The sequence below is a fragment of the Paramacrobiotus metropolitanus genome, unplaced genomic scaffold (assembly GCF_019649055.1).
Source record: "Paramacrobiotus metropolitanus isolate TYO unplaced genomic scaffold, Prichtersi_v1.0 Parri_scaffold0000011, whole genome shotgun sequence".
NCBI lineage: Eukaryota > Metazoa > Tardigrada > Eutardigrada > Parachela > Macrobiotidae > Paramacrobiotus > Paramacrobiotus metropolitanus.
In genome coordinates this window covers 696,133-721,613 of record NW_026570231.1, presented here as the reverse complement: position 1 = coordinate 721,613, position 25,481 = coordinate 696,133, and the positions used below count along the sequence as shown (strand labels likewise).

At 41.0% G+C, this 25,481-nt stretch overlaps 4 protein-coding genes across 8 annotated transcripts; 2 read left to right on the top strand and 2 right to left on the bottom strand.

Moving 5' to 3' along the window:
- Positions 1-361: 361 nt before the first annotated feature.
- Positions 362-20,940, top strand: LOC129583780 (uncharacterized). 3 transcript variants are annotated; one of them, XM_055475745.1, is made up of 6 exons: positions 362-635; positions 725-781; positions 925-1,065; positions 2,924-3,063; positions 3,338-3,414; positions 16,009-16,256. In XM_055475745.1, the coding sequence occupies exons 1-6, from the start codon at positions 584-586 to the stop codon at positions 16,079-16,081; spliced, it is 540 nt and encodes a 179-aa protein (XP_055331720.1). In that variant the 5' UTR covers positions 362-583; the 3' UTR covers positions 16,082-16,256. The 3 variants fall into 3 exon arrangements, with proteins under 3 accessions (XP_055331720.1, XP_055331718.1, XP_055331719.1); XM_055475743.1 differs by lacking the exons at positions 2,924-3,063; positions 3,338-3,414; positions 16,009-16,256 and adding exons at positions 18,898-19,271; positions 19,412-20,940 and having other exon boundaries at positions 725-843; XM_055475744.1 differs by lacking the exons at positions 362-635; positions 725-781; positions 925-1,065; ... (1 more) ...; positions 3,338-3,414; positions 16,009-16,256 and adding exons at positions 17,362-18,138; positions 18,898-19,271; positions 19,412-20,940.
- LOC129583779 (uncharacterized) lies at positions 8,066-11,848 on the top strand. Of its 3 annotated transcripts, none has more exons than XM_055475741.1 (12): positions 8,066-8,388; positions 8,840-8,923; positions 9,124-9,160; positions 9,428-9,527; positions 9,584-9,808; positions 9,871-9,947; positions 9,997-10,224; positions 10,375-10,660; positions 10,714-10,877; positions 10,939-11,031; positions 11,089-11,154; positions 11,280-11,848. In XM_055475741.1, exons 2-12 carry the CDS (start codon positions 8,856-8,858, stop codon positions 11,550-11,552), a joined length of 1,617 nt encoding a protein of 538 aa, XP_055331716.1. In that variant the 5' UTR covers positions 8,066-8,388; positions 8,840-8,855; the 3' UTR covers positions 11,553-11,848. The 3 variants fall into 3 exon arrangements, with proteins under 3 accessions (XP_055331716.1, XP_055331717.1, XP_055331715.1); XM_055475742.1 differs by lacking the exon at positions 8,066-8,388 and adding an exon at positions 8,506-8,673 and having other exon boundaries at positions 9,428-9,515; XM_055475740.1 differs by lacking the exon at positions 8,066-8,388 and adding an exon at positions 8,506-8,673.
- Positions 11,730-13,883, bottom strand: LOC129583782 (uncharacterized). Its single transcript, XM_055475748.1, has 2 exons — positions 13,229-13,883; positions 11,730-13,171 (listed from the first exon to the last, which is right to left on the bottom strand). Exon 2 carries the CDS (start codon positions 12,686-12,688, stop codon positions 11,843-11,845), a length of 846 nt encoding a protein of 281 aa, XP_055331723.1. The 5' UTR covers positions 12,689-13,171; positions 13,229-13,883; the 3' UTR covers positions 11,730-11,842.
- Positions 20,940-25,178, bottom strand: LOC129583781 (G protein-activated inward rectifier potassium channel 3-like). The gene is made up of 8 exons (XM_055475747.1): positions 24,335-25,178; positions 23,276-23,503; positions 23,131-23,200; positions 22,870-22,995; positions 22,081-22,300; positions 21,967-21,998; positions 21,764-21,883; positions 20,940-21,604 (listed from the first exon to the last, which is right to left on the bottom strand). The coding sequence occupies exons 1-8, from the start codon at positions 24,664-24,666 to the stop codon at positions 21,281-21,283; spliced, it is 1,452 nt and encodes a 483-aa protein (XP_055331722.1). The 5' UTR covers positions 24,667-25,178; the 3' UTR covers positions 20,940-21,280.
- Positions 25,179-25,481: the final 303 nt, after the last annotated feature.

Here is a 25,481-nt window from a genome sequence, read left to right as displayed (position 1 = left end):
GCTTCCAGTCTTCCTAAATTTTTCCGTATGCGAAAATCTAAAATTGAACAGTGGGGGGGGGTAACAAACTCTCTTCCAGTATCTACTCCGGTCAGTCTTAAGATATGCACTCGGGTTGACACTCATGGTCAGTAATATGGAATTCTTCTTTAAAAATTTTAAGTACTCTGTAAAGGGTAAATCCTGCTTAATTGGATAAAGAAAAAAACGGAAGAAAATCGGTTTTGGGGAAATAAATATATTTTGGGTGTTTTACTTGAACGACCATCGCTCATTCACTAATCATGGTGTTTCACTTGAGCGACCATTCGAGTAGACTGTATAGGACGCTTGTTTACGGAGTCGGGATACCAAGCTGCTACCTATCTTGGGGTGGATGGCATAAGTACACAGATACACAAGACAGCCACGGCTATCCAGTATTCTTCCCGTTGTTGTTATTTACTCTTGCTGAATTTCGGAAGTTATGATGTTCTGACGTGTTCCATGCTTTACGGCCTCCATGCTTTAACTTTTGATAATTCACGGAACATTGCTCTGTTTTCTCATTTTGAGCAACGTAATTTCGGCGTTAACTGCAAAAATGTCAGCGTTGCCCTTTTCAGTAGGACAAATCGTTTGGGCAAAGATCAAAGGTATGGCTGCTGATAAGCTTGCATTGGAAGGGTCCCCATGGTTTTCAGCTGTCAGTATTACTATTAACTAACTATAAAAATTAACGCAGGTTATAACCGCTGGCCGGCGTGCGTTGAAACGCCACCGGAGAATGCCAGAAACCGAGGTGTTTACGTAAATTTTTTGGAACCGACAAAGCGGAGCAATTCGGTTGGGTTCCTAAAGGCGGTACACTGCAAAGCAGTCAAATAATGTAGCACCATAGTTTTCAACCCTAGGCAATGAAAAATATTATGCATTGCTTGATAGGACTAGAGCCATTCACAGTGGGCGATCAGTCCAAGAGAGAGCTGTCCATCGCGCAGCTGCAGACATGCGTGAAACTGGCTGCGTTAAAACAAAACGGGAATACTGTCGCTCCTCCAGTCGTGCCTCCGACTCCACAATGCGGTACATTTTTTAGCTTGAAAATTTTTGCAGGACTAATCCGCAATACTTTGTACATGACTTTGTTAGTTGTTGTGCAATTTTTTTGTATAGATAACTAATGTACCATTGTTTTATATAGTGGTTGACACTGTGAAAGTAGGTCAAAGTACAAAGAGAAACTCAAGCCCAATCAGTTCTCGCATCCGAGCTTAACCAGACTCCAGATAAAATAAAATAAAACGTTATCTGTAAAAATAAAAATATATACAATCGATGCAAGTAGAAAGTATAGCACTTCGATTTGTACTCGGGTAAACTGTACACTCCATTACTATCAGCTGCACTAAGGTCTGCATTAAAGTCACCACTTGTGTATGCACTACGCTTATCACTTTCCATAACACTTTTCTACAGCAGGTTAAATTTTTGCGGCAGATTGCAGGTGTTATACTAGATATATTTTAGTTGTGAGTACAATAGAAGAAGTAAGCACGAGAGTCAGCTTTGTTGTAGCATTTTTGGTTGTAATTCTCGAAAGTATTGACGCAAACAGCTGTAAGAAACACTTTGTATTTCGAAAAATTTGTTGTAGATCGATGTTGTAGGAGAGGAGAAAGGCTTTTCTTCTTTCTTATAGCAATCGTGGCAAACTGGTCAATGGGCAGTTTTGCGAAAATCGCCAAAATATAATTATCTGTATGCAGTATCAGCCCATGCAATTATTGATACGAGTTCAGTCGTACTTGTTTCTAATTAATGCTGATCGACATCATAATTAAGTAACATCTGAACTGGCGATCCCAAACCTGAAACCGCACTGCACAACCAAACTACACGGTAAGTAGGTTGATTTTTCGAAACGGTAAAGCCGATTAACAAAATGGCCGAAAGCGTGCGCCCGTCAGCGTCCGCGTCCGAAAAAACCGTTCACGAGCACGAAATACTGTGGAAGCGAGCTTTGAAAGAATCTTGCGAGCGCGATAAAGGTGCCGGAAAACACAGGGCGTGGGAATATTACTACAACATCTTGGAATCTGTAGTTCCCATTTTAAGCTACGATTTGTTGTGCAACTTTGTTTTACAACTAAACCATTGACTTAGCATTAGCCGAATCCTAAAATATCAGCGAGCTGTAAGCGCTGAGATCAGCAGTAGCGAGGCATGCGATGCACACAAACAGCAAGTTTTAGTCAAAATCCCTGTGCGAACAAAAGAAAATCGTGCCTTTCCCCAGCCACTGGCCAGCTGAGCTCAGCTCATTGGTCAGTTCGTGCACGCCATGGTGGTTACGTGACGTAGTGGTCATTAGTGGGTGACGCTGGTGATCTTGCCAGATTGACGATGACATCAATGTTATGGAGAGTAAATGTGTGCAGAGTCTGTACTCTGTAGAATGAACGCAGGACAGAAACCCAAACAGTTTGCTTCTACAGAGTCTGTACTCTGTAGAAGCAAGCTGTTTGAATGTAATATTACTCACATGATATTACGGAGCTAGCTGCCAGTATTCAACTAACCTAAGCACGGCTAACAATTTCGCATTGAAAAAAAACAGCTGTTAAGGAGAAAACGGCAGTTCCAAAAAAACTTTGTCGTGAAAAAATTTAAAGATTAAAAGGTAGTGCAACGCAGATAAAGATAGTGCCGAATGTTTGTGTACGGAGTAAAAGGTCGTGCACAAAAAGGTCGAGTGAAAGGTACCGGTTATGCACGGAAAGAAAGTAGTGCAAAGGGTTGTGTACGGAGTAAAAAGTAGTGAAAGGTTGTGTACGGAGTGGTCACCTATAGCAGTTCCTATACTTAATTTTTCTATGCTACAAAAAATGATCTTACAATAAAGATAACAAAATGTCGATCTCGTTATTTGGTGTGTCTCTAGCTTTCATGGATGTTAATGCAACTGATTCCTTATCTGAAAATTCTATTGCCACAACATCGCCGGCCGCTGAGGTAAGCACTCCGGATCTGTCGCACAATTATTCATTCCGCGGCGACGAAGTTCCGGCAGTTTCTGAACAGGTGAAACAAATAAAAACAAAGCCGTATCCACAAACTAAAATTGTTTCACTTTAAACGATTTTATTATCTTGATATTTAAGATGGAATTTATAGGGCGACAGCTGCGGTATATGCTCCGGTCTTACATTAGACGGAGTTTGTTCTGATTTTAATATTAAGCACCAATGAATCTAATTTATCAGCCTTGCTTTACAAAACCTGAGCGTCTTATTATAACCAAAGTTTATTTTGTTACATAATTGCTTGAGTTCATACATGATTACTTTTGTTTCAGGATGTAATTTCCGAAGTGTCAGGCAGCACAACGGGACGAAACAAGGGGATCATTCCCCTAGAAGAAGTGGACAGCTGGTAGATAAATTTGCGAACATTGCAACAAGAGACTGCTTATACTTAGTGTACTATTCGTATGGTCGTTCAAGTGAAACACTATAATAAGTGAATGAGCGATGGTGCTATTCGTGGTATAATAAGTGCTATTCGCCAGGCATTCGTTGCGCAAAACAATGCCGGCATTCGTTGCGCAAAACAATGCCGGCAATGCCGGCGGCAATCAAGGCGCAAAGTCTATACCGGCAACCGCTCTGTGCGCCAGTACTGCATGGTAAACTATTGTGTTTTCATAAACTACGAGTACATGTAGTGCGTAATTCCTACAGCTACCCGAAATCTTCATACTAGAACGAAAATATAAAAAAATGAAGTACTATAACATTAAGTACTAACCTGTGGAAGCTTTCTATAAATGCACTGGTCGAAAAGGCAGCGCCGACACGGTATGGCAGTGACCATTCGTTTATTCGCTCCAAATACTGAGATAAATAAGAATACACCTTCTTGTCCGTGCTGACCAATCTAATCAGCTCAGCGCTTTCGGCTTCCGCTTCATATATTCCACGAGCATACATGATATTGCCGAATCGCTTCTTCGCATCGGTAAACGAACGCGTGTGACTGTCAAGCCACTGATTCACATTTTTCCGTACATGCCATGTGCATAGTATTTTTTTGGCATTGCATCCAATCACTTGCCGGTAAGCGTTAAAGAACGCAGGAGCATCATCAGATAAAAACCACTCCGCATTGAAATTTAGGATTTGTTCTTTCAGTATTTTGAAAAAAGCCGAAACCGTTAATTCGTCTTCGTGATTCGCAATACAATGTGCAACTGGAAATCCGCGTTCTGCAGCATCGATGCCCATTAGTGTTATAAATTTAAATCCTCGCTGGCCACAAACACCATGTATTGCATCAATACACAGACTTTTGCGGTTCAGTCTTTTAAACTGTGCCCTTTAAAAAGGCGTCTGAAGAACGGCAATAAAATAGGATTCAGATAATTCCGGGAATTGTACACATTTTTGCGAGATGTTTTTTAAGTATAATAAATTCCTTTCCTGAAATGGAACCGTGTTTTCGTACGCGGCTTCAAGTCCCATTGACTGGTATTCACAAGCTTTGCGTGGCTCCCAATGCAGCTTTAATTCGCGACGAATGTTGTATACATCTTGCAATGTGATGCATAATGCACGCGAATGAACGCCCTCTGCAAGGTTCGTATAATACTGTACTCACGCAACCGCCGTAAAAAATTTCTATGGTTTTTACAAACCTTTCTGGAGCCTTTCCCATGCAGCTTTTCGCACATCTCGCACAATTACGCGTGGGTCTGCGTTCAAAGCCAGCCTGCTTCCGATATCGATCCGAAGTTTTTCGGGAATCTTTTGAGCATGAAGGTCAGCGTTGGCATCGTGACCATAATGTTGCTCACAGTCAGACGCTACCACACTTTCACTGGTGGTTTTAACCTAAAACATAATTTTGTCGTCATGTTACTAATAAAATTAGTGCTATGCACCCTGACAATCCGGGTGTGGAATGTTGATCAATTAGAATTATGCATATATTAGCTATGCGCTCCAAATACTGTATCCGCTCCAAATACTGTAGTATGTATTACAGAGTGTACATTCTACGAGGTATCCGTATTACTCTGTGTTATCAAATTATTAATTCGTGCGTTAATTTACGGGTACAAGTTCCCTGATAGACACCTTTTCCTACTCTCGTATAATATTAGCATTGGAGGATTAAGCCTTTCGTAAGAGGCAGAACGTATGTCAGTGAATGTTTTCGCGCATGTGCATGAATTTGGTTCCATGTACCGAGTAACTTCCCAGTTCCCAGTACCCTAATATTAAGCCTTCATTAAGCAGTAACGTTTGGGACATTTACTAACAGTAACAGTAAGTAAGGTTTTTAAAACAACAGTAAAAACTAAGTAGAAAGTAAAAAAAAATTCAGACAGCCAGAAATCCTGCTCGAAATACGATTTTTATTGGAATTTCATACTTTTAAACATAAGTTCTGATCTACGTAAATGCAAGCACCTTTACGAGAACACACTTTGTGTTACGTGAGCACAAGTTTGTAGGCCCTGCGCTACTAAAATCTGAATACTATTTGGCGCGCGGACATTCCGAGCGCACATGTGCGCCCGAAATGTAAAATTACACATTATTAATAATACGAAATAGCTATGTAGGCATTTTGGACTATTAAACATGTGTTGTCGGAATTTAAGAAATCTTATTACAGTAGCCAGCAGGCATCATTTAATTACTTACTGTAACTAGTGCATGAAATTCTCTTGTGTTATAAAAAAACTTCCTCTGATGGCCTTTCATTTTGTCGAGGAAAACGTATTAACCGTCACTACGTCGAACAGACACAGTATCGACCCGTTATGGATTCAGACTAAGTAGCATTTTTCTGAACCGTCTTAAGTTTGTTCAGTTCCGTAGCTTTGTTAAGTTCCGTAGTTTTCTCATATTTTTTTTAAAACTTTATAGTTTTCTTGGGTGTTCATTATTCTCCATGCCGACTCTTTCTTGACGGCAGACGAAGCATAACCTTAACGCCGATAATCTATTGCTTTACGGTACCTTTTTTATTAATAATTCCTAAAGGTTACCACTGCAATTATTAAGTAGCGCTACAAATATAATGCTGTCATTAGCAATCTAAATGATTCAAAAAACAACGCTTTTCACTTAATATTTGAGTTTTGGATTTCGCTAAAATTGCTTTTTTCAAATGGTTTCACACCACAAAGCATGTGAGGCAAAGTTATGTATGTATAAGGGAAGGGCCCGCACACCACGTTTAACCACCAGTCTCCGCCACCATCTTGTACCATCACCAAGCTCCGCACACCACTTTTTATTTCTTAATTTTTTACGAAAACCAACGAAATATCCTAACAGCATCAAGGGCAGAGTGCACACCACCCAAGTCTCTGGACACCATTATTTTGAAAATAATTAGTTAATTGTTTTTACGGGGGGAAGAAAGACTGTTCTTTAACTTCTTTCATCTTGCGGCCTGGCTCTTCTTTTTTGATGCACTCGTAGCCTCCGTTCCGTTATAGTTAGCCAATTTTTCGGTTATACTTGCTTGGCCGCCCGGCCAGGACGGTGTTTGAGTTTTTGCACACGCTTAGCTTAGAATGATGTTATTACCCACTCTCTCATTATTTTTCCAAAAAATGAGCCCCTTTGTGGGTCCATTCCATTGAGTAACTCGTGCGCAAACGTTAAAGCCAAAGGGCATAGTCGATTCCGTTTCTTTGATTTGGGCAGCAGATTAGCTAACCGTTATCCGCTTTTCCGGCAAGCTAAAATATACGTATAAGAGTATTTACTGTAGATCGTATACGCAACTCCCTACTGTATGTCTTCGAAACCACAAATTACTGTAATATAAGGTGGTATTCTGATGCTGCCGGTATTTTATAAAATATACATGATGTTGTCGCAGAAATGGCCCGAGACAAAATGTGGTGCAGACAGTAGTGTACAGAGCCTGGTGGTAATCAGATGTGGTGTGCAACAACTTTTGGTGGTAAAGCGTGGTTTACGGACTACGTACGGAGCTTTTTCCTTATGTATGAATATGCTGTAGTTACTAATATACTAGTACCTGCATGGCACAAGCAGCACAAGTATTGTAAGTGCATACTAGTAGTAAAAGTCTTTTGGGTATGTTCGTACAAATAGATATTCGTTCACCCGGCGTTTTGCAGTTGCGACAATTTTCCAAGTTGCTGTTTGGCGCACATAATAATATTGTTATTCGTATAACGCGCATAAAGTGCAAGTAGTGCTTATCATATCCTAGCAATAGACTAAATCAAATTTTAATTTTAATCAATAACAGAACCGTGTTTTCCGCTTCGCTTTACATGCAGTTATGCACTAATGTTAGCACTGATTTCAAGACTGTCTTCTCTACACTCTTCTCTGCACTATGCTCTGCACTATGCGCTGCATGACCTTTGTTACTATCTTCAAGAATTGCACTCAGTTCTTGACGCTAATTTGATGAATGATCTAGGCTCTAGCTAACAATGATTGATGACATCCCTTAATAAAAGCGGTACATTTAAATTTTCGTTGTTTTTTCGAACTCTCGTCTCCGGTACATTTGAAATTTCGAAAGCAAGAATACATTCTGAAAGATTTTTCAGCTCGTTTTTTTTCTCCATTCGCATGGTTGAATTGGCTGGCAGTCAAATCTTCGAAATCAGCTTTCTAAGACACAAATTCATCGAAATTTTGAAATGTTTTCTCCTTCACGCTGAATTCAACCCGATTATGGAAAGCACAGTCAGAGATGTGAAATCAAAGATTCAAGGTAATAAAAGACAAATTGGCATTCCGGCTCTTGACATTTTCCCGCTACGACACAAACATTTCAATCTTCACGACATCACCTTGCAATCATTTTTTTAAAAAACCTACCAATTTTTGGAACAGAAAATTCTGGATGGTGCTTTTTAACGTGACGGTTTAAGTTTGACTTCGTCGAATAGGATTTTTCTCCAGCACAATGATCACACCGTAGATCTGTAGAGGACATAGTGAAGGGAAGCCGACAGTATTCAACCAATAAAATATGCAGTTAACATTGCAAGATTGCAAGAAAGCATTAGTTCAAAATATCAAGATTGAGATACAAACGTAAGGAAGTCAAACAATTAATTATTGACTATTATGGCAATCATCAATCACCACGCAGTTATTAACTAAATAGATACCGCATTTGCTTTTTTGTTTTTTACAATTTTATTGCAATGTGTTCCGTACGCTTAGAAGCGTTTAGTTGCAATTTCCAATGGATTTTGTGGCAGATTGGATGTGTAATCGCTGCCACTGAGCACGAAGCTAAAGTCCATAAAATGAACCGAAGTGCGTGAATAGCACCCATCCAATCCCTCCAGGAGGATTGGATCAGCCGTGATGTTTAGGTCTCTGACATGTAAAAGTGAGTAATCATCAGCAGCACCACGTCATTTCAGTTCATTCCATTCGTTTCGGGATTGCGTGCTAGTTCGTGCAGCGGCTTCGCTTTCCAGTTTCTTTCTTTGAAAGTTCTTTGAGTCTACAGCTTGTGAATTCGCTGAATTTTTTCACTTTCTGTAGAATAACTGATTTATTTATGTAAGTCATTTTAGTACTATTGCTAACAGTTTACACAATATTCACTTAATGTGAGGTAATCTTTATAATAGAATCTATCTGAATTCTGGAAACGTTTGCGTGCGACGTGGTAAGCAGTGCTGCTGAGAGGCCTGATATGAGGTTCTGATCTGCTTCAGCTTATCCTGTGGTTATCTCAAAGCTCCTCATGCTCGATTTACCGCTTGCGATATTATTGCTTCCTATCATGGCTGAAAGCTAATTATTGTCAGCAAGAGTGTCTTGTTCATCTTTAGAGTCTGGTTTTGAGTGATGTCTCTGAAAGACGGCCGCAAAACCGACATGGACGATCTCAATAACATGGAACCGATTGATAAACGGTAAAGATGTTACCAATACTTAATTTTATTTGATGATGGCTGTTATCCTGCATTTAGTGTAGGCAATATTTTTCCATTTTCAAGAGTATTAGGTTGTAAACACAAGTGTTGGCTCCTAAATGGGTTTTTGTTTCTATGTTAGCTCTTACCAGTCTGCAGCAACTACAACTGTTCATATATTTTTCTTTCCGGTTTTTTAGGAAAAGCGAGGAGGCCGATCATTCACAGAACAAAGAGGTGAAAACGATTAAATAATAATTAAATAACAAAGAAAAGGTTACCAAATTTCCCTACTTTGTAAAAAGCCACGAGGCAGTCACGTGATTTCTTGCATAATAAAAGCTCTAAAAAACATAAATGTGCTTGTTCTTAAAATTTCATGTAGAAATGTTTAACTGATAAAGTTACTTTGGCTTGGTCTTACGACCAGATGGCTCAAACAGAAGAGTTTGAAGATTTGGTTTGCTTACAAAGCATCGCCTTGGTTTAACTATTAAATTGCAGACCGCCAAGGATAAACGCGTGGCGTCCGCTGGTGCCTCTCAAATGGAAGTATCGCCCTACAAGAAGGAAGTGAAGGACGCGTTTCTGTGTAATTACAAAGGTCTCTGCTTCATATGTGCCGTGTTTAGTGCTTGTTAAGTTGAGTTTGTTGAGTAGGCGAAGTGTCATTACCAATCAGAAACCTGCGTGCTCCTTCCGCTCAGCATCAGTCACGGATAATGTACGAAGATTACCGAGACGTCGTTATTGAGAGCCTGAAAAATTCCGACCCAAAATCTGCTCAGATTTCTCTCACTGGTGTGGTCCAAAGTCATGGCAAAACACGAGATGTTCTGATCAAAGAAGCAGAAAGCAGAATTTTGGTCGTGGAAATACTAGACGGTTTGTTTTGTTAACTAAGTTTATTAATATGGTGCAATGGTGACGTGAAGTGGTGTGTTTAGGTCAGCATCGTTTGGAGAGCATATTAGCTCTTGTGAAAGACTGCAAAAGCAGATGGACAATGGATTCTCTTGTTAAGGTAGATTCTTTTTACTTGATTTGCTCAAATGAACAAAATTTGATTATAGGTCGCCATCTACGTGGACCTGGACGACAATCGGTGCTTGTTCTTATCGCGTGCACGTAATACGGAAACAAGCGTCCAACGCGAGGAAACCGTATTTGACACCCTTCGGTTGTTCCGAAAGATTTGCTACAACGCACAAAACATCCAGCAAGAAGCAGGTGACCTGCAGAAGCCCAGCAAGCAAGTGCAGTCCGATAACAAGATGATCAGCAAAGTTACTGGAATTCCAGTGAGTAATACTTTTGAGCACTGGTCTCAAGACCAAGCAGACTTTTGCTAAGATTGTTTCGGTGAGTTCTTGCTATGCGAATGTTTTGGTCTTGAGACCAGACCTTAGGTTAGAGAGATTCAAAGCTAACGCAACCTGGTCTCTTTTCAGTTAAAGACGCTGCAACAATGTTCGTACAAATTCATCTACCAATGCGCACATCTCCCAGTGAAGACATTTGCGGTTCTTAACCGATTCATGGTAAAAGCCGATGCCGGAGAGATAAAGCACATTCCTAAAGAAAAAAAGTCGAGCAAAGGCATGGAAAGCGAGAAAAAAGAAATCGGACCTATTATTTTCCGAAGAATAAAACTGGGCTTGAAGACCAGTGAAATGATTGAGCGGGCGTTTGAAGAAATTATTGCAGAAGGAGACTGGAACAAAATTGAGAAATACGGTAGTAAAATTTTTTCTTTATTTTTTTGCTGTTTTTAAACGCCGATTTTGCAGTAAAAGAGGCAGCTGAGATTCCTGCAGAAGAAGATGCGGACGATGCTAAAGACCCAGATGAAACGCAGTCGGCTTCCAGCAAAAAACAGAATCCTCATAAAAGACTGAAAGGATCTCCGCAAACTCCGGTCCCTTCGGATACGGCACCAGCCAATTCAAACGACGTCTGTCATTTGAAAAGAGGTTAACGCAGGTTTAAGTTAACGGGTTTTTCCGTTTTTGCAGGATTTGGCTAGTGCACGTGCAGAAGCCGCGGCACTAAAGGAAAAGCTGGATCACGCGCTTTCACAACTTGCAGCCGAACAAATTGATTGCCAGGTAGAAATTTGAGCTTGTGGCGCTAGATTTGAAATATTTTACCTGTTTTTTTTGCAGAATTCTCGACTTGAAAATTCAGAATACCAGCGGGAAACTTGTTTGTTAAAGCTAGAACGAGCTCGAGTAAGCCGTTGCATGTGTGGTCTTAAGACCAAGTTCATATTTCGCACTTCTTTATTATTGTCCAAGTTCAAGATTTTGTGCGCTAGGTCTTAAGACCAAGGCTAACATTATTACGCTTTTTACAGCTGCACAACGTTGTGAAAACCCCCTGCAAGAACCTGATGATTTCGAAAATGCTGAACCTGTATTATGGCGGAAAAGCGAACGCCTCTACTGAAAAGTTTGACACCAGCGATTACGGTGTTCTTCAGCCAGGGGTTCTTGTATACGCAAAAGTTGGACCTGCTCAAATCGATCCGGCTGACATCTATTATGCGCCAGCCGATGCAGTGGAATCTGCGGATCCAGCAACGTCTACTTTAAAGCTTAACGGAAATTATTTTACAGATTTATTGTGAACGGGTCTTCAGTTTATTGATGTTTCGTCGAAATAGTACCGATACTTTTGTTTCTTTAGCGACGAGACCTGCTCTTGAGACCAAATGACTGTTTTATGTTAGCTTTTGAATTTTCGTGCCGACTTTTTTATGGTAAAATGCTTCAGCTTAAAGAATTTTTTGCTTCTTGCATTCAGATGCTGTTCTTATTGCTGAAATAAAGCAACAAGAGTTGCTGTCGCTATAATCTTTAGTTTACAATCAAGAGTTTCTAGTACATTTAGAACCATAACAAATTGCATATTAGTAGATTAACTCATACCTCGTTTTGCACAGAGTTCATTCAGAGAATCTGTACAGCACAAATGCCCACAATCAGGTTGAGTTTCCATACATCGCATGCAAGATTCTTTGTGGTAAAGATCTTGCCCGGCCAGGATATTTCTTATTTTAAAAGGCGATTTGGACGTCGTTGCTTCCCATTTAAATAAACCGCTCATCCAGTACAAAAACCCTGTTGAATCTCGCAACTCGTTTATCCCAGCTAAGACGTCTTCCAGATATTTGGAACCTTTTCCGCGCTCCGTCTCCGTTATGAAAGCTGCTGCACCTTGATCCAACAAATGAAAAAACTTCTCTGCGTCTGCTCCGTCTAGTAATCCTGGTTGCACGCGTTTTGCCAAACAACTCGTTTCTTTCAAATAAGCACGCATTGTGTCAGCAAATTCGTGCACGCCTCTTCCCACCGCATTTGCGTCCTTGTGAATATCTGATAAACAGCCAATAGTGCTTTCTTCTGGCATGCGCTCTTCATGGACCCCATTTTGGGTAGCAATACGGCGCCGATAAATTGATAATTCGTTTGTGTTAACCAAAAGCACTGTGAAAAACCAAGAATTTTCTTTAGTCTTTATGGGAGGTTCCCGGTCACCGTTCTTGAAATATTCCACCTGGTATCTTGAGGAGAGCGTTTTCTCTTGTTCCATAATTCGCACAATCTTCACCTTTACACGACCAGATAATTTCCGTCTTTTTTGATGCGGACGCCAAATATACACATCGCCAACTTCGATTCGTATCTGCCTAGCCTTCACTGCTGGTCCGTAGATGTTTTTAAAAAGTCTCCGCTCTACATTTTCGATGACAGATGTTTGCATGCAAGCACGTCAATAATGCAGCTGTTCCAGCGCGTGTAGAGCCTGCGACCGCAGCGGTTCTGGCAGATCATCTAGGTGTCGAAGGTTTTCTTCAGCCTTTTCATCAATGTCGTTTTCATACTGTTCCATTGCATAAACATCAGCAAACTCATCATCTGGTGGCTCAGGCATAAGTCGTTTCAGCATACTGACGTGCTCCGCTTTCCATGGCACCGGATCCAATTCTACAACTGAAAGTGTTTGGTAGGTCTTGAGACCAGGTTGGGAAATCTTACCTATTCTTTCAAGGCTTAGCGCAGAAGCGTACCCCTTGTAAACTTCAAACGGCGTCATATTTGTGGAATTATGTAGTGTTGTATTCAATAAGTGCTGGACGGATGGCAAAAAATACGGCCATAATAAACCTTGCGTTACAGGGTCCAAATTAGCCATCATAAATGCAAGAGCTCGCTTCAGCTTTTGATTTAGACGTTCCACTTGTCCCTGTAACATTAAAATGAAGATTTTTTTAAAATCTAGAAATTCGAAAAAGACAGTTACCTGTGACTGTGGATGGTATGGCCTACCATGCACAAACCCAACGCTTGCATTTTCCAAAAGGTCTTTTACCAGCTTATTAATGGAAACTTTTCCGTTGTCACTCTGTAGAATTTTTGGACAACCTTCATCCACAAAAAAGGTTACCAACTGTGCATGAATTTCTTCGGCTGTCTTGTTTCTAATAGGGAATAAAAAACAAAATCAGCTGAAACATTCTGTTATGGAAAGAACGTAGCGAAACTGGCCGAGATTTGTTTGCATTTGCTTTTCCGTATCGGGTGCCATATCAACGAGATCGATTTGAATCCGCTCCATCAATTCGGTGGTCCTTCTGATTTTTGGCACATAAGGCATAAGCTGCTTTGTTGCTCTCGTGATTTGACAACCAGCACAAACGGATTTAATACTCTCCATCAACCGATGTCCATCCTTAATGAACACAGAGCGCGACAACTCTTTTGCCAGGCTTTCCGCGCTTCGCGCAACGCATGCTTGTGAAGGCAGAAGATGAATATTCCACGCAAATTCAAAAACGTCTACAAATTTGAGGATATGCTTTTTCTTGGCCAGTTTATCCTTGTAAAATAATTTTCCGTCCGCCAAACTGTGCCTACAGCCGCCTGTTCTGCAACCGCCTTCATAAAAAATCGCATTCGTTCGCGGATAAGCTTTTTTTGAGTGGCGTCCAAATCCTAAACGAAGATAATTGGTCGTAAGACCACATCAACTTCCAACAATTGTGCAAACTACCTCATTATTTTGTACTGATCGTGTTAAATTTTCCATAACTTCCACAGTGCGATTGCTGAAAATTCCTTTGGTGCAAAACTCAGGATTTTCGATTTCGTTTCCGTAAATTTCCAATAATACGGCGCGAACGCGATCCCCTAAGTATGTAAAGGCATTTAAGGATTTTCGCAGTATAACACGTAAGATGTTGCAAGACAAATGCTTACGTTCGATTTCGACAGACTTGACCGTGGCTTTTCCTGCAAAAACATATTCTCATTAGCCAGCGTGCTGCATGCAGCCATATCGTAAAAACGATTAACCATTATATTACCTGTAGAAACTTCAGCATTCGACTGTTCTTGGAAAAGATCTAAATCGTCCGGTAAGTCGAAATTCAGAAATGTTTCCGTAACATGGTCCCATTCTGACCTGATTCAGAAAATTTAAGCCGAGTTCCTGAGTGGGACAGATGTCTTTCATCGTCGGTGGCGCACTTTACTGCTTTCGGGGGCAGGTCAGGCTGCTGGAGATACGTTTTGCGCTTTTTCAGTTGAGGCACTAATGATGCGGACCGGGAGCTACTGGATTCCACGGGGCAAGTTTTATTGGTTTGACTTCCTTCCTTGCGTTTTTTCATTTGCTTTTCTGGTGTGATCGGACTTGGAAAATCGTAAAAATCAGAATCTGTTAAGATTTGTTTGCTACAGTCGGTCTTTTTTGGGTACAAAATGCAAGAAAGGCAAAACAATGATAATCCGCTGGAATTTTTGTCGCGCTTTCGATGCATAGCTTCAATGATTACCGCGGACAGGTATTGTTTGGCTCTTGTATCAAGCTGCACTGGAGCAAAGTGATTTGTCTCCCATAATATATAAATTCTTCTTCCACAGGGTGAATTCGGTCGCACCAGGAAAGAGGAGTATCCCTGCAACCGTGCATTTGGTAAGCTGGTCTTAAGACCAAACGTCATTAGAAAACATAGCATACCTTTGGCCGTAAAATAACTATCTCCACCTGCAACGACGTTGCGACAGCAATGATACAGTTCCGGCATGCCCATCGATTTGGTTTCACGATGTTTTCGGCATCGTTCTGAATCCAAAGTTCCATTTCTGTGGGTAATATTACGCTGATTCAATTTTCACTACCTGGGCCGCATCGCGGAATTTCGTCAAATGTTTCTTTGTTTAAAAAAGCAGTTGCAACGTGATACCGGTGCGGGCAGGTTTCGGCAAACTGCGCCAATAAAGACCGGTACCGCCAAGGGTGGACCTCATAAGTGTCGATTACCTGCTGCTCCGGACTAAAAGTCATGCGCTCTGGTTCTAGTATCATCAGCAGCCCTGCACGTACTCGATACTCCCTCGATAACGATTCCTGTCCATTTACCGAAACAGCAATTGAATTGTACAAACAGTTACCGTCTCCAGTGCTTTTAAGCGCGACACATCCGCTTAAGCTTGTTATAAGAAATCCTTGTAAGCGCACTGTGTCATACGGTGAGGTTTCAGGAATTCCGTTTTTTATGGCGAGAAGAGACTCCAAGCTGAAGTTTTCGTTCTGAGTTTCAGACTGTATGGTAACGGCCACATCTTGCAGTTCTTCAATTCCCTTATTTCCAGCTTCGTCGAGCCGTTCTAAAGCTATTATAAAAAACGTGGCCCTGGCGTCCATATTATAAGGCGGGTATTTCTTAATCTGCAGTCCGGTGGTCGTAAGACCAATCCTCGATCACATAAGATCTAGAAGGTTAGCCGTATTTTTAGTTTCGAATCACGTGACTGGCGGCTATTTTGATGTTGGAACTAGAATATATTTCTGATAACTGTTATCAAGTTTCAGATCGACAACGGTAAAAGAAGCACTGATGTACGCAGGTCGCAGAGTATTTACCGAATTACTAGACAATTTGGGCAAAATGCGGCAGTAGCAATAACAATGGCTGTAGCAATAGCCGTTCCGTCGTGCGTCTACGAGACGGCTTTAGCCATTTGTATTGCTACTGCCGCACTTTGTCCAAATTGTCTACTGTAAAAGCAAATTTTCAGGAGCGACGAACCTGAAATGGTGGATCTCAGCAGGAGCGGCGAACCTGAAATGGTGGATCTCAGCATTATATGACGAAAAGCGACAAATCACCAATAGCTAATTTCGCCAGAAATTAGTCTAAAGAATTCCGTTTGACGGTTCTTGCAGAAATAAGTGCGTCAAGAGCATAAATCTTGGACTATTGAATGATGAAAACGAACTCGAGGTCTCCGGATTCTTGAAGTCTAACTTTTCATACTTGAGAACTTTATTCGCATCCATCGTTACTTGCTGTTAGGACTGTAGTATAGGAATAGAGAGGGCGGTCCTCCCTGTTAAGGCAGCACCAGTGGTAGTGGTCTTAGGGGCGTGTTGCTGCTAGCTGTTAATGGGCTGTCTACAAGGCTCACCAGGGTTGCATGGTGTCGGCAATGGCATGCGCAGAGCAAATGGTCATGCCGGCCGGCGGCCACACGTTCACAATGCTGCGCCACGCCCATCTAATTGTAAAGTTAGCTATACCAGCATTATTATTTATTATACATTACATACAGTTCCTGCCAAAACTGTATTTTTGTTATTATTTTATTTTTACCCTATAAATATTGGGAAGTATTAGTATTCAAATGCTTCCCGTAAAATAAAAGGTAATAGGGCTAATAATTCAGCCTATGTACAGGCAGTACAGTAGAACTACTTCTGTACATGTCTATAGTTAGGGTTGCCAAATACTTGGCGAAGTCGACTTATCAAGTTAGTAACGTAACTAAAAACTGAAGGAAAAGTCAGGTTATTAACCTGAACTTATTCTTTCAAACCAAGTCAACGAAGTCGACTTGGTGTATGAAAGTTATGAAACCAAGTCCTCAAGTTCTGTTTCAAGTCGACTCACAAGTCTTTTAAAATAATTTAAGGAATCTGAAAGTAACCTAACAAAATCCGCGTTATATCTTTAAAATATAGATATTTCGATAATGATGTCGCACAGCACTTTCCCTGTATTGTTCCGGCCATCGAAGCACGACTGCATTGCCTGCATAGACTTTATGTGCAACCGTGATGCGAAACTCCGGGTGGACGACTGGAGCAGTACATGTAAAGTTTGTGCGACGTCCAAATACTCTTTCCTCTATCTAACCACGTAAGACAAATTTTCGTTTTACTATTTATTTGACTTCAAATCGGCTTGAAGTCGACTTCCACTACTTACTTCTTCCCTAATTACTGCGCACTTATTTCCTTCCTACACTCTTCACTGTATTTTCTTTGAAATTCAAATTTCAAAGTTACAGTAGCTATCAATGAATGTCCAAAGGTCACGTCTGAGCCGATTACTGGCAGCGCATCAGCCAATGCCATGAAGGTCACGGATACAGATACACCATCGGCCCACAAACCGCTCGCAAAATGGTGTATTACTACTTACTTTTTAAATAGTTTCGTTTCTTTCGATTGGGAGCACTGCTCCCTGCTCCCGGAGCAGTGATTTTTGGGTACTTCTTGAGTCAGGAAGAAAAGTACCGGTGATTGTATGATGAGTGTAGAAATGCCTGAAATGGAAAGCAGTTACTATGGAAACTGTATCCATAGTAACCGCTTTCACTTGTGTGTGCAGAAATTCGGTAGCAACCATGCAGCTTGGCACAAATTTATAAGAAGGTCCGAAATTTCACCGGAATCTACCGGAATTCTAATAAATTGTTATGTTGCAAGCTTTTTTGTAGCTGGATCGCCAAGCTGTTTCTGAAATCTGTTCGTTTCAAGTCTGAAATTTGCATAACCGTACTCGCGTTATCGTGGTTTATGGATGTTGAAACGTCTACAATTTCATCTAGACTCTATAGTGAAGTTTTCAGTTTACAGAGTTCTCGAGAATTGTTAATATCAAATTAATCGAAAAACTTACTGAGACCACCATAATATGTACCTCTGCGCGCCCTAAGAAATTGTTGTCCTATCATCAATTATTAGCCTTGTCGTAACTGAATACAATATTTAAAAGGTGTGCATGTATATGGCCACCTAGAATTCGCAGAATATTGTACGAGACTTCAGTTCAGACTCTTCCTTCACCACATCTGCTTATTTAATTTCATGTGACTGTGACCTTGATTCCAATACAGTAATTTGCATTGGCTACTAATCGAATTGTAATGTGATCATGCAGCCCTAGTGCAAAGTTATAGTGAAGAGATGTAATTGTATTGAAGTTTTTACTTTGGCGCCCTATCTGGTGGCCCATTTTGGCCACCATTCATTTTGGCCACCATTTATTTCGGCCACCATTCATTTTGGCCACCACTGATTTTAGTACCGCGTTCGATTTTCAGCTAATACGAGTACATACATTCATTACGTTGTGAGCCTGTGATCCAGCAATGTTTCCTCAATAAATAAAACATAATAAAAATAAACATAAGAAAACATAAGGAAAACAAGTAAATTTAATAACATAAACCTAAAATAGTAAACACACCCAAAAACCGAGGGCAAGAAAACCTAAGAAACCCAAGAAACCTACGAAACCTAAGAATAACCTAAGAAACTTAAGAAAACCTAAGAAGACCTAAGAAACCTAAGAACACTAAAAAACAAAAATCGAACGCGGTAACCAAATCAGTGGTGGCCGAAATGAATGGTGGCCGAAATGAATGGTGGCCAAAATGAATGGTGGCCAAAATGAATGAATGGACACGTTTACTTTGAGCCATTGAACTTGAGAGAAAGAATAACATGCACTAGCTTTTCGTTGCATGTTTGACATAACTGTTATTAAGAACGCGCGCGCACATACCGGTAAAGCTTTTTAACTGCTGTGAGGCAGTGGGAGTGCGTCAACCATATTTATAACTACTGTACCTTAAATTCCTAATAATTAATGATGTTTGAGTTGTGGTTGTTCTTTGTAGTTCCTCTGCCTACAATTTTCGGGAAGTTTGAGGCATTAAAATGGAAGCGTTCAGTGCCGTGCTACCCGATTTGCAACAACTGGCCTCGCGACAACTCTGGGAATATCTCGAAGCAGAAGCCAAGAAGTACCAAACTACGCCAATGACCGTTTTCGGCTGCTTGTTGGGCTTAGTTGCGACACTTTCTGCCGGAAACGTTTATCTCCAACCTTTGGGTGAAAACCGCAAAAACTTACGATACAACTCTGCATTACAACTTCTGCTAATTGATGTACCGTCTTCTGGTCAAACGTCCCAGTTTACTAACATATGTGGTGATGCTATTTCGCACGTTGAGAAACAACGAAACGTTCAACTGACCTCGTCGCTATCGGGTATGCGAATTACCTATATTTTTTGCTGCATAATTGAATTTTGTATTTTTGTTGAATAATAGAATTCTATTCAGCAAATCCGATTCATACTAAAATTCTGAATTCCCGCAAGTAGAAAACATCGTTTACATTTTTTGCAGATATAAAGAAGCAGATTCGCGGAACACCGCTGACAAAGTACAAGACGACGTTAGTGCTCAACGAAGCCAACGGCGGTCTTCTGGAACTGGTACGAACAAGCACTGCGGAACTTGTACTGCAAACGATACGGCGCAGCTGGGATGCGCGAGACTTCGAACTCCTTTTTGGCTACCAGAAACTCTGTATCGATCTGCGTGAGCCGTGTGCATCCCTTGTCGCAACTGCAAATCCGGACACCTGCAGTCGATTCTTGAAAAAGTTGTCTAAGCCGTTAAACTATTATGGCTCCGAATTGAAATATCTGTTGCTGCCGTCGTCCTCAGCGGTGCAGTCCTCTTCCAGGGCAATAGACTCGATGAATCCGGATGCAATCACCACCAATTTGCCAACTCTGGCGCTTCGGTTTTATGATTACATCAACATGCACGGACCGTTGACCTTTGTCCTGGATGACGAAGCGCGGGAATATTTTTTTCAGCTTGACCACGACCTGATAGACGCTATTAGAGCACGCCGCGTTCTTGCATTAGTAAATGTTCATGCCTTTTCAAATAACCCAGAGATCGAAACTAAGAAAACGGAACACCACGCGCTTAAAAATGCACTAATGATTCATCTTTTGGAATTTCTGCTTTTTCCAACGCGTGACGACATCAGTAAGCAATTACCTGAGCCACAAATGGCGATTGGAACCATTTTAGCCCGCGCCAGTGCCGCCTGGTGCTATCAGTTGACCCGTGTAGCGGACAGAGTACAAGCAAGGGTACAAGTACAACCAGCAGTACGAGCGCTGCCTTTAACGGCGACAAAGCAGATCCTCTTGTCTCCCGGCCAGTTTGTTTTTTACCGGCTGTATTCATTGACATACAAAGCCAGCGTTTTAACAGAACAGCAATTTAAAACAACCATCGAAGATCTGGCGAGGCGGGGACTAGGACAGATAAAGAGCTTAGAAATTTCAACGGGTGGGCGGTTGGATATTGTCCAGTGCTTTTACAAACTACCTGCTTTCATGTGGTTAACGGACGGTGACGTAGCGCAGGTCAGTCAGGAAAAGTATGCCGAAGCCTATGAATCACCTTCCGGACAGCGCATGACCACGAAGAAAGCAGAAGAAATTGCGCACGTAGTAGAGCACTGCTCACGGCACAATCCCTATGGAAAAAGCAGGAATACCACTCGATAAGCAACTGCAAAAACTGCAAGATGCAAGTGGATAACGAACGCAGATAGATTCCTATAAAAGGCAGGACAGCTGTGCGATTGACGGCGACGAGGTGATTAGCGGCTATTTTTTGCGTATTCGTACGTCAGCAATAATTTTTTCGATATAAAACATCATTTTCGATATACTTAGAAAGTACTTAACGTGGTTACATTTTATCCGCTTTGTTGTTCAATTTGATATGCGAGACCTGTAGCTGCCCAGATTAATTTTTAAAAATGTGCTACCGATGTTGCAGTTAATTTTCCATTGCAATCTTGGTGTTTTCACACTGTCAAGTCAGATTCACGAATAAAGCCGAGCCGAAAGCGTTTTTTAATGTATTTCTCAGAGACAGTTAACACTCACAAGCAGTTCATAAAAGCAGCAGAAGAAAAATATCACTGGTTAAAAATATTGCTCATTTCCGCTCCACTCTTCATCAAAATGATTTCACCGGAACTTACAATCAGACAGCGGAATGATAAAAGTACACTATGTAATTTTGATTTAACAGCACAAAAGCTGTGTTTTCTACCTCAGAAATCAACAAACAATTTTGCTGAAAGCCGCAACCCCACCTTAACATTATCAGTAAAAAGAAACCTCCACTAGGATTACAGCCAAAACTTGAAACTGGAGGTCAACTTTTCATCCCGCAACTCTAATACTCCATTTTATCGTGATAATGAGCATCATGTACACGTATCACCGGGGCAGAAAATTGTACACTTGTCCGACGAGGAGACAGTGAGTCGGGAACAACCGAATGAGAACTATGGCCGGGATCATTGAGACCAGGAACAATCGCACTCGGAGAATGCATACCGACGGCAGACACTGCCCGCTGCAAACTAGGACTAGGAGGAGTGTTCTCCGCAGCAGCTCGACCATCATTTTGCTGCTCATCTTGATAGTTATCCGGAACACTGGCATGTTTAATCATATCAAGCTCTCTTGCCGAACAATCGGGCATATTCGGGACAAACTACAAAACCCGCAATCCAGTCTTCAAATATTTATGCCGGTATACAGTACCACTTAGCTTAGCAAGACCAAAAACATAGATTCTAACAAATTCTATAAACGGAAGAAAAATATATACTCTGTACTCCACACGCAGTTTTCACGAACAAACATATTTTACCTCCACAGCTTGAAACCGGTCAAAATCGACAACGTACTGTCCACTTTCTTTTCGATAAGTCAGCAACCGAGAAAACCGATGACCCCATAAAATTTCTTCTGGCACATACGAGGTCCGCGCCTGTGAAAGGATAATCGTTTTCAGAAAATAATAACGTACAAAGTACAAACACATTAACTGTAAGTTTGTAACTAAGTACATACCTGTGTCACCATACCCGTGGATTCAATCACACCTACCAAAAATTAAAATTACCCATAACAATCCACCTTATAATAATTTACAAGTTCCTGCAATCTGCAAAACTTCTATCTTACCTTCGAGAATAACTATCATTTCGAATTTGGCGCGTTCCAAAGATTTCCTACTGAGATCATAGATCGGGCTGGTTGGTGTAATTACATGACAAGCAGTGACTGGCCATGCCAGAAAGGCGCTTCCACTCATGGAATCTAGCTGAATACTCATTTCATGTTGATGAAATGGTAGTAGTTCGCCTTCGATAGTTTTTCGATGATGAACAAGCTGCGCTCTCACCTAATTCAAAAGGTTCCGATATCAGTATTTTTCATTATTAAAACATCAGCTGATATCAATATTTTACTTATGTCTTTACTGGTATCGGGGCTAATAATCAAATTTAGCTTTTGGGGTGCTCGAAAATATCCTTTTTTTACTACAAACATTTTTGAGTGAGCTATGATAATTCACAAGATTATGAAAAATGCAGAAAGCCGGATTCATCGCAGCACGCTGGATAGCATACCAAATTAAAATTAACTTTGCCAATACGTATGCAAGTATCGTAATTTAATTTCTTACGGCGTAAGAAAATAAGTTCTATCGTTGATGATAAGCAGTTCCAAAACACCATTGTTCAATCGCGATTAGTTTGGGTTAATCTACCAGCACGAGCGTTTCCCCTTCTTCGCTACTCCAATGATTAGTCTCTTTATCTGGAAACTGGTACACTAGGCAAATACTTTTTATGCCTTTATGGATTAATTTGCTTTTTCATCACGCCGCATTTCAGTAACCTTGGTTCAGCAAGGTTCGCGTTAGTTATAGATAACCAACCACTACTTGCAGTCAATAAGGTAACTTACACTTGACTGAATTATCAAGCTCCGGCGCATGTTGCCAATGCGGAAGAGTAAACATAATTTTCCATCACGGCTGCATATGACGGCTTTTTCACTGAAAAGCAAGGTTTGTGCCCTCTTTTTTGGCAACTAAAGTGGAAAGAAACCGATCAGACGAATGAAAGCAATACAGCCAAAATGTCGTACAGCACATAAAATATTAACTTAAGGCAAAAACTCAAACTGGCAGATCTTATAGGAAAAATTAAAGTATATGCAAGGTACCTGAACTTTAGCGAAAACAACCCCCACCATAAATGCTTGCAAGGCTACCCCCACGGCAGCCTGAAGACACCTGTAAAAGAATAACGAATCAAAATCTCTGCGCTTCTTGTAGTTAGCCAGCCCTGTGGCGACTAAACTACCGTACATAAAAATAATCGCTTCGGCACATTCTTCTGTGGTGTAACGAAATCCATAACCAATTGTATGCTGGCTTTCTACAGAATATAGAAACGCAGCCGTAAAACTTTCCAAATTTTTTATACAGGGTTTCCAATCTTCCTGATTGCTTCGCTCCAGGTCTCCGTGTGCAGAAGCAATGACGTAAAATATGACGGCAAATAAAGCCCACGAAATGACGAAGCTTAACATAAAACTGCAACATAAAATAAGATATCAAACAAATAAATATTCGGCATGCACCGACGATGAGTAACTTCAGGCTTCAGCAATGAGAAATCCAAACTCATAAAGATCGCATTAAAACTTTTTTTCGCATCGTAATAACCATTTAACCAATCCATTTAAACCACCGATATGAAAACATTTTCGTGATTTTGTCAAAATCATGCTGCAAACACAAAAAAATAACTGCATGAATAATTGTTAAAGTGGTAGCATGTTTGCCAGCACTGTTTAATTTACGCTTAGTAAAGTGACTAAAGTCTCTCATCGGAAATGCACGCTATCATACGTAATTTCCTTTGCATGACACTTGCTGCGCCTGTATTACGTAATTTTCATGCAAATTATCCAACGCTTCCGAATGCTGCTTAAACTCACTTTCTTCGTTCGAGGTTTCAAACAAATTATTTTCACTAAACTGGCCATATCAACGTACGAGCAGGAGATGCCAATCCATTCTAATTAACCATAAAAATACAGGACGGAAGCAAAAAAATCGAAAAGCACGTTATTGGGATTTCAGCGTGGCGTTCCTCACCATTACAATGTAACGGAAAACGATACAATATCTAACCACGATAAAAAAACGGGCGTATAAAATTAGTAGCAATCGAAATTGAAACTGCGAGAAACTTAACAAAGCCAGACGCGAAAAATAATCCCACCCATGCAATGAAACGATCACAAAAGAAACGATGGCCTCAGGCGTTTTTTATCGAATCACTCGAGACCAGTTGTGCAACAGGTGGTAATAAACCCGTAAAAATTCACCGCATATCAGCTATCGTACTGAAGAACTCACAGAATCAAAATAAACCTCCACTTGAGGTCAATCAGCGTATTCCATAAATCGGATACCAGCCGAACCCGTCGCTGGGGAATGTTTTTCCCCGTAATGTTGTAGGTGCCATGTTTTAGCAGCAATCGTGAACGGAACGTCGAAGTGCCCGAATTGTGACGCTGCCCGATAACTCTCTTGCCAAACCGATACACTGCATTCCCACTGTTGCCCATACTGCCGTTGATGCTGGTTGTGGCGGGATGGGGAGTGAGGGCGGCGTGCGCGATGGGAGTGCTCTGCGAATCCGATTCCCATCCGTCCGACTGGGTAAAAAACTTAGCATTCCTGCCCATGCTCTCCTGTCACCGAGGCCACCTAAACGCAGGCAGCCTTCCGTCATCAAACTTCACGTCGTGGGACCAATGTGGGGAATAAACGCAGAACCAAAATGGTCGCGCAACATAATTTCACAGGTCTGAGATTCAGTAGGGAGTCAGACCATGGTTGCTGTTTACAGTTTACTGTTTACAATACACACTAAAATACGAGGGTCTAAACAACTCCAAGGACACACACATCCGAGTTCGCAATAAGAAAATTTAAAGATTTCGGAACTGCACTGGGCAGTAACATGCGCGGCTAAGTGCACAAGACTTTGGAAAAAAAACGAAAAAAACCAAAGCTTGCTGCCAACTTAAAATTCACAAGTTACTGACGCTCCAAGAAAAATAAAAAAACGTTTGGCGTTAACGCATGCAATGCAACACAGACTACTGAGTACTCATATAGGTATGTGGACAACACTGCGTCGGGTTAAATTAACACGCTCAACATACTGGCCGTTTTGGTGCCCGTGTCTGTTGATCGACAATTCCTTACATGACCTTATCAATTTCAGAGCACGTGCTACCACTTAAAGCGCAGTAAGTTTATCGTCCATAATGATAAATTTATACCAAAATCCTGATAAATTTGGTAGGAAAACAATCGATAGCTTCGATAAGTACTAAGTAGTAGCGGAGCTGGTATTTCTGCTGTGAGAAGGAAGTACCAAAAATAACACTGTTGTCAATGGCAGGATCAATATAAATTGTTTTAAACTAAGCAATGTGACGCTTCATCTGCAAAAGTCAAAAGCTACTCGTATGTATATGATTATTGTGCCGGC

Excerpts from the sequence above, each read along its gene's own strand:
- LOC129583782 (XM_055475748.1), bottom strand. The coding sequence starts at position 12,688 with ATGCAAACATCTGTCATCGAAAATGTAGAGCGGAGACTTTTTAAAAAC.
- LOC129583781 (XM_055475747.1), bottom strand. The coding sequence starts at position 24,666 with ATGGGCAGGAATGCTAAGTTTTTTACCCAGTCGGACGGATGGGAATCG. Across the intron at positions 21,999-22,080 it reads AATGATAGTTATTCTCGAAG|GTGTGATTGAATCCACGGGT; the intron begins GTAAGATAGAAG and ends AATTTTTGGTAG. Across the intron at positions 21,884-21,966 it reads CCACGGGTATGGTGACACAG|GCGCGGACCTCGTATGTGCC; the intron begins GTATGTACTTAG and ends ATCCTTTCACAG.
- LOC129583779 (XM_055475741.1), top strand. The coding sequence starts at position 8,856 with ATGTCTCTGAAAGACGGCCGCAAAACCGACATGGACGATCTCAATAAC. Across the intron at positions 10,878-10,938 it reads CACCAGCCAATTCAAACGAC|GATTTGGCTAGTGCACGTGC; the intron begins GTCTGTCATTTG and ends CCGTTTTTGCAG. Across the intron at positions 11,032-11,088 it reads CCGAACAAATTGATTGCCAG|AATTCTCGACTTGAAAATTC; the intron begins GTAGAAATTTGA and ends TTTTTTTTGCAG.
- LOC129583780 (XM_055475743.1), top strand. The coding sequence starts at position 18,938 with ATGGAAGCGTTCAGTGCCGTGCTACCCGATTTGCAACAACTGGCCTCG. Across the intron at positions 19,272-19,411 it reads ACTGACCTCGTCGCTATCGG|ATATAAAGAAGCAGATTCGC; the intron begins GTATGCGAATTA and ends CATTTTTTGCAG.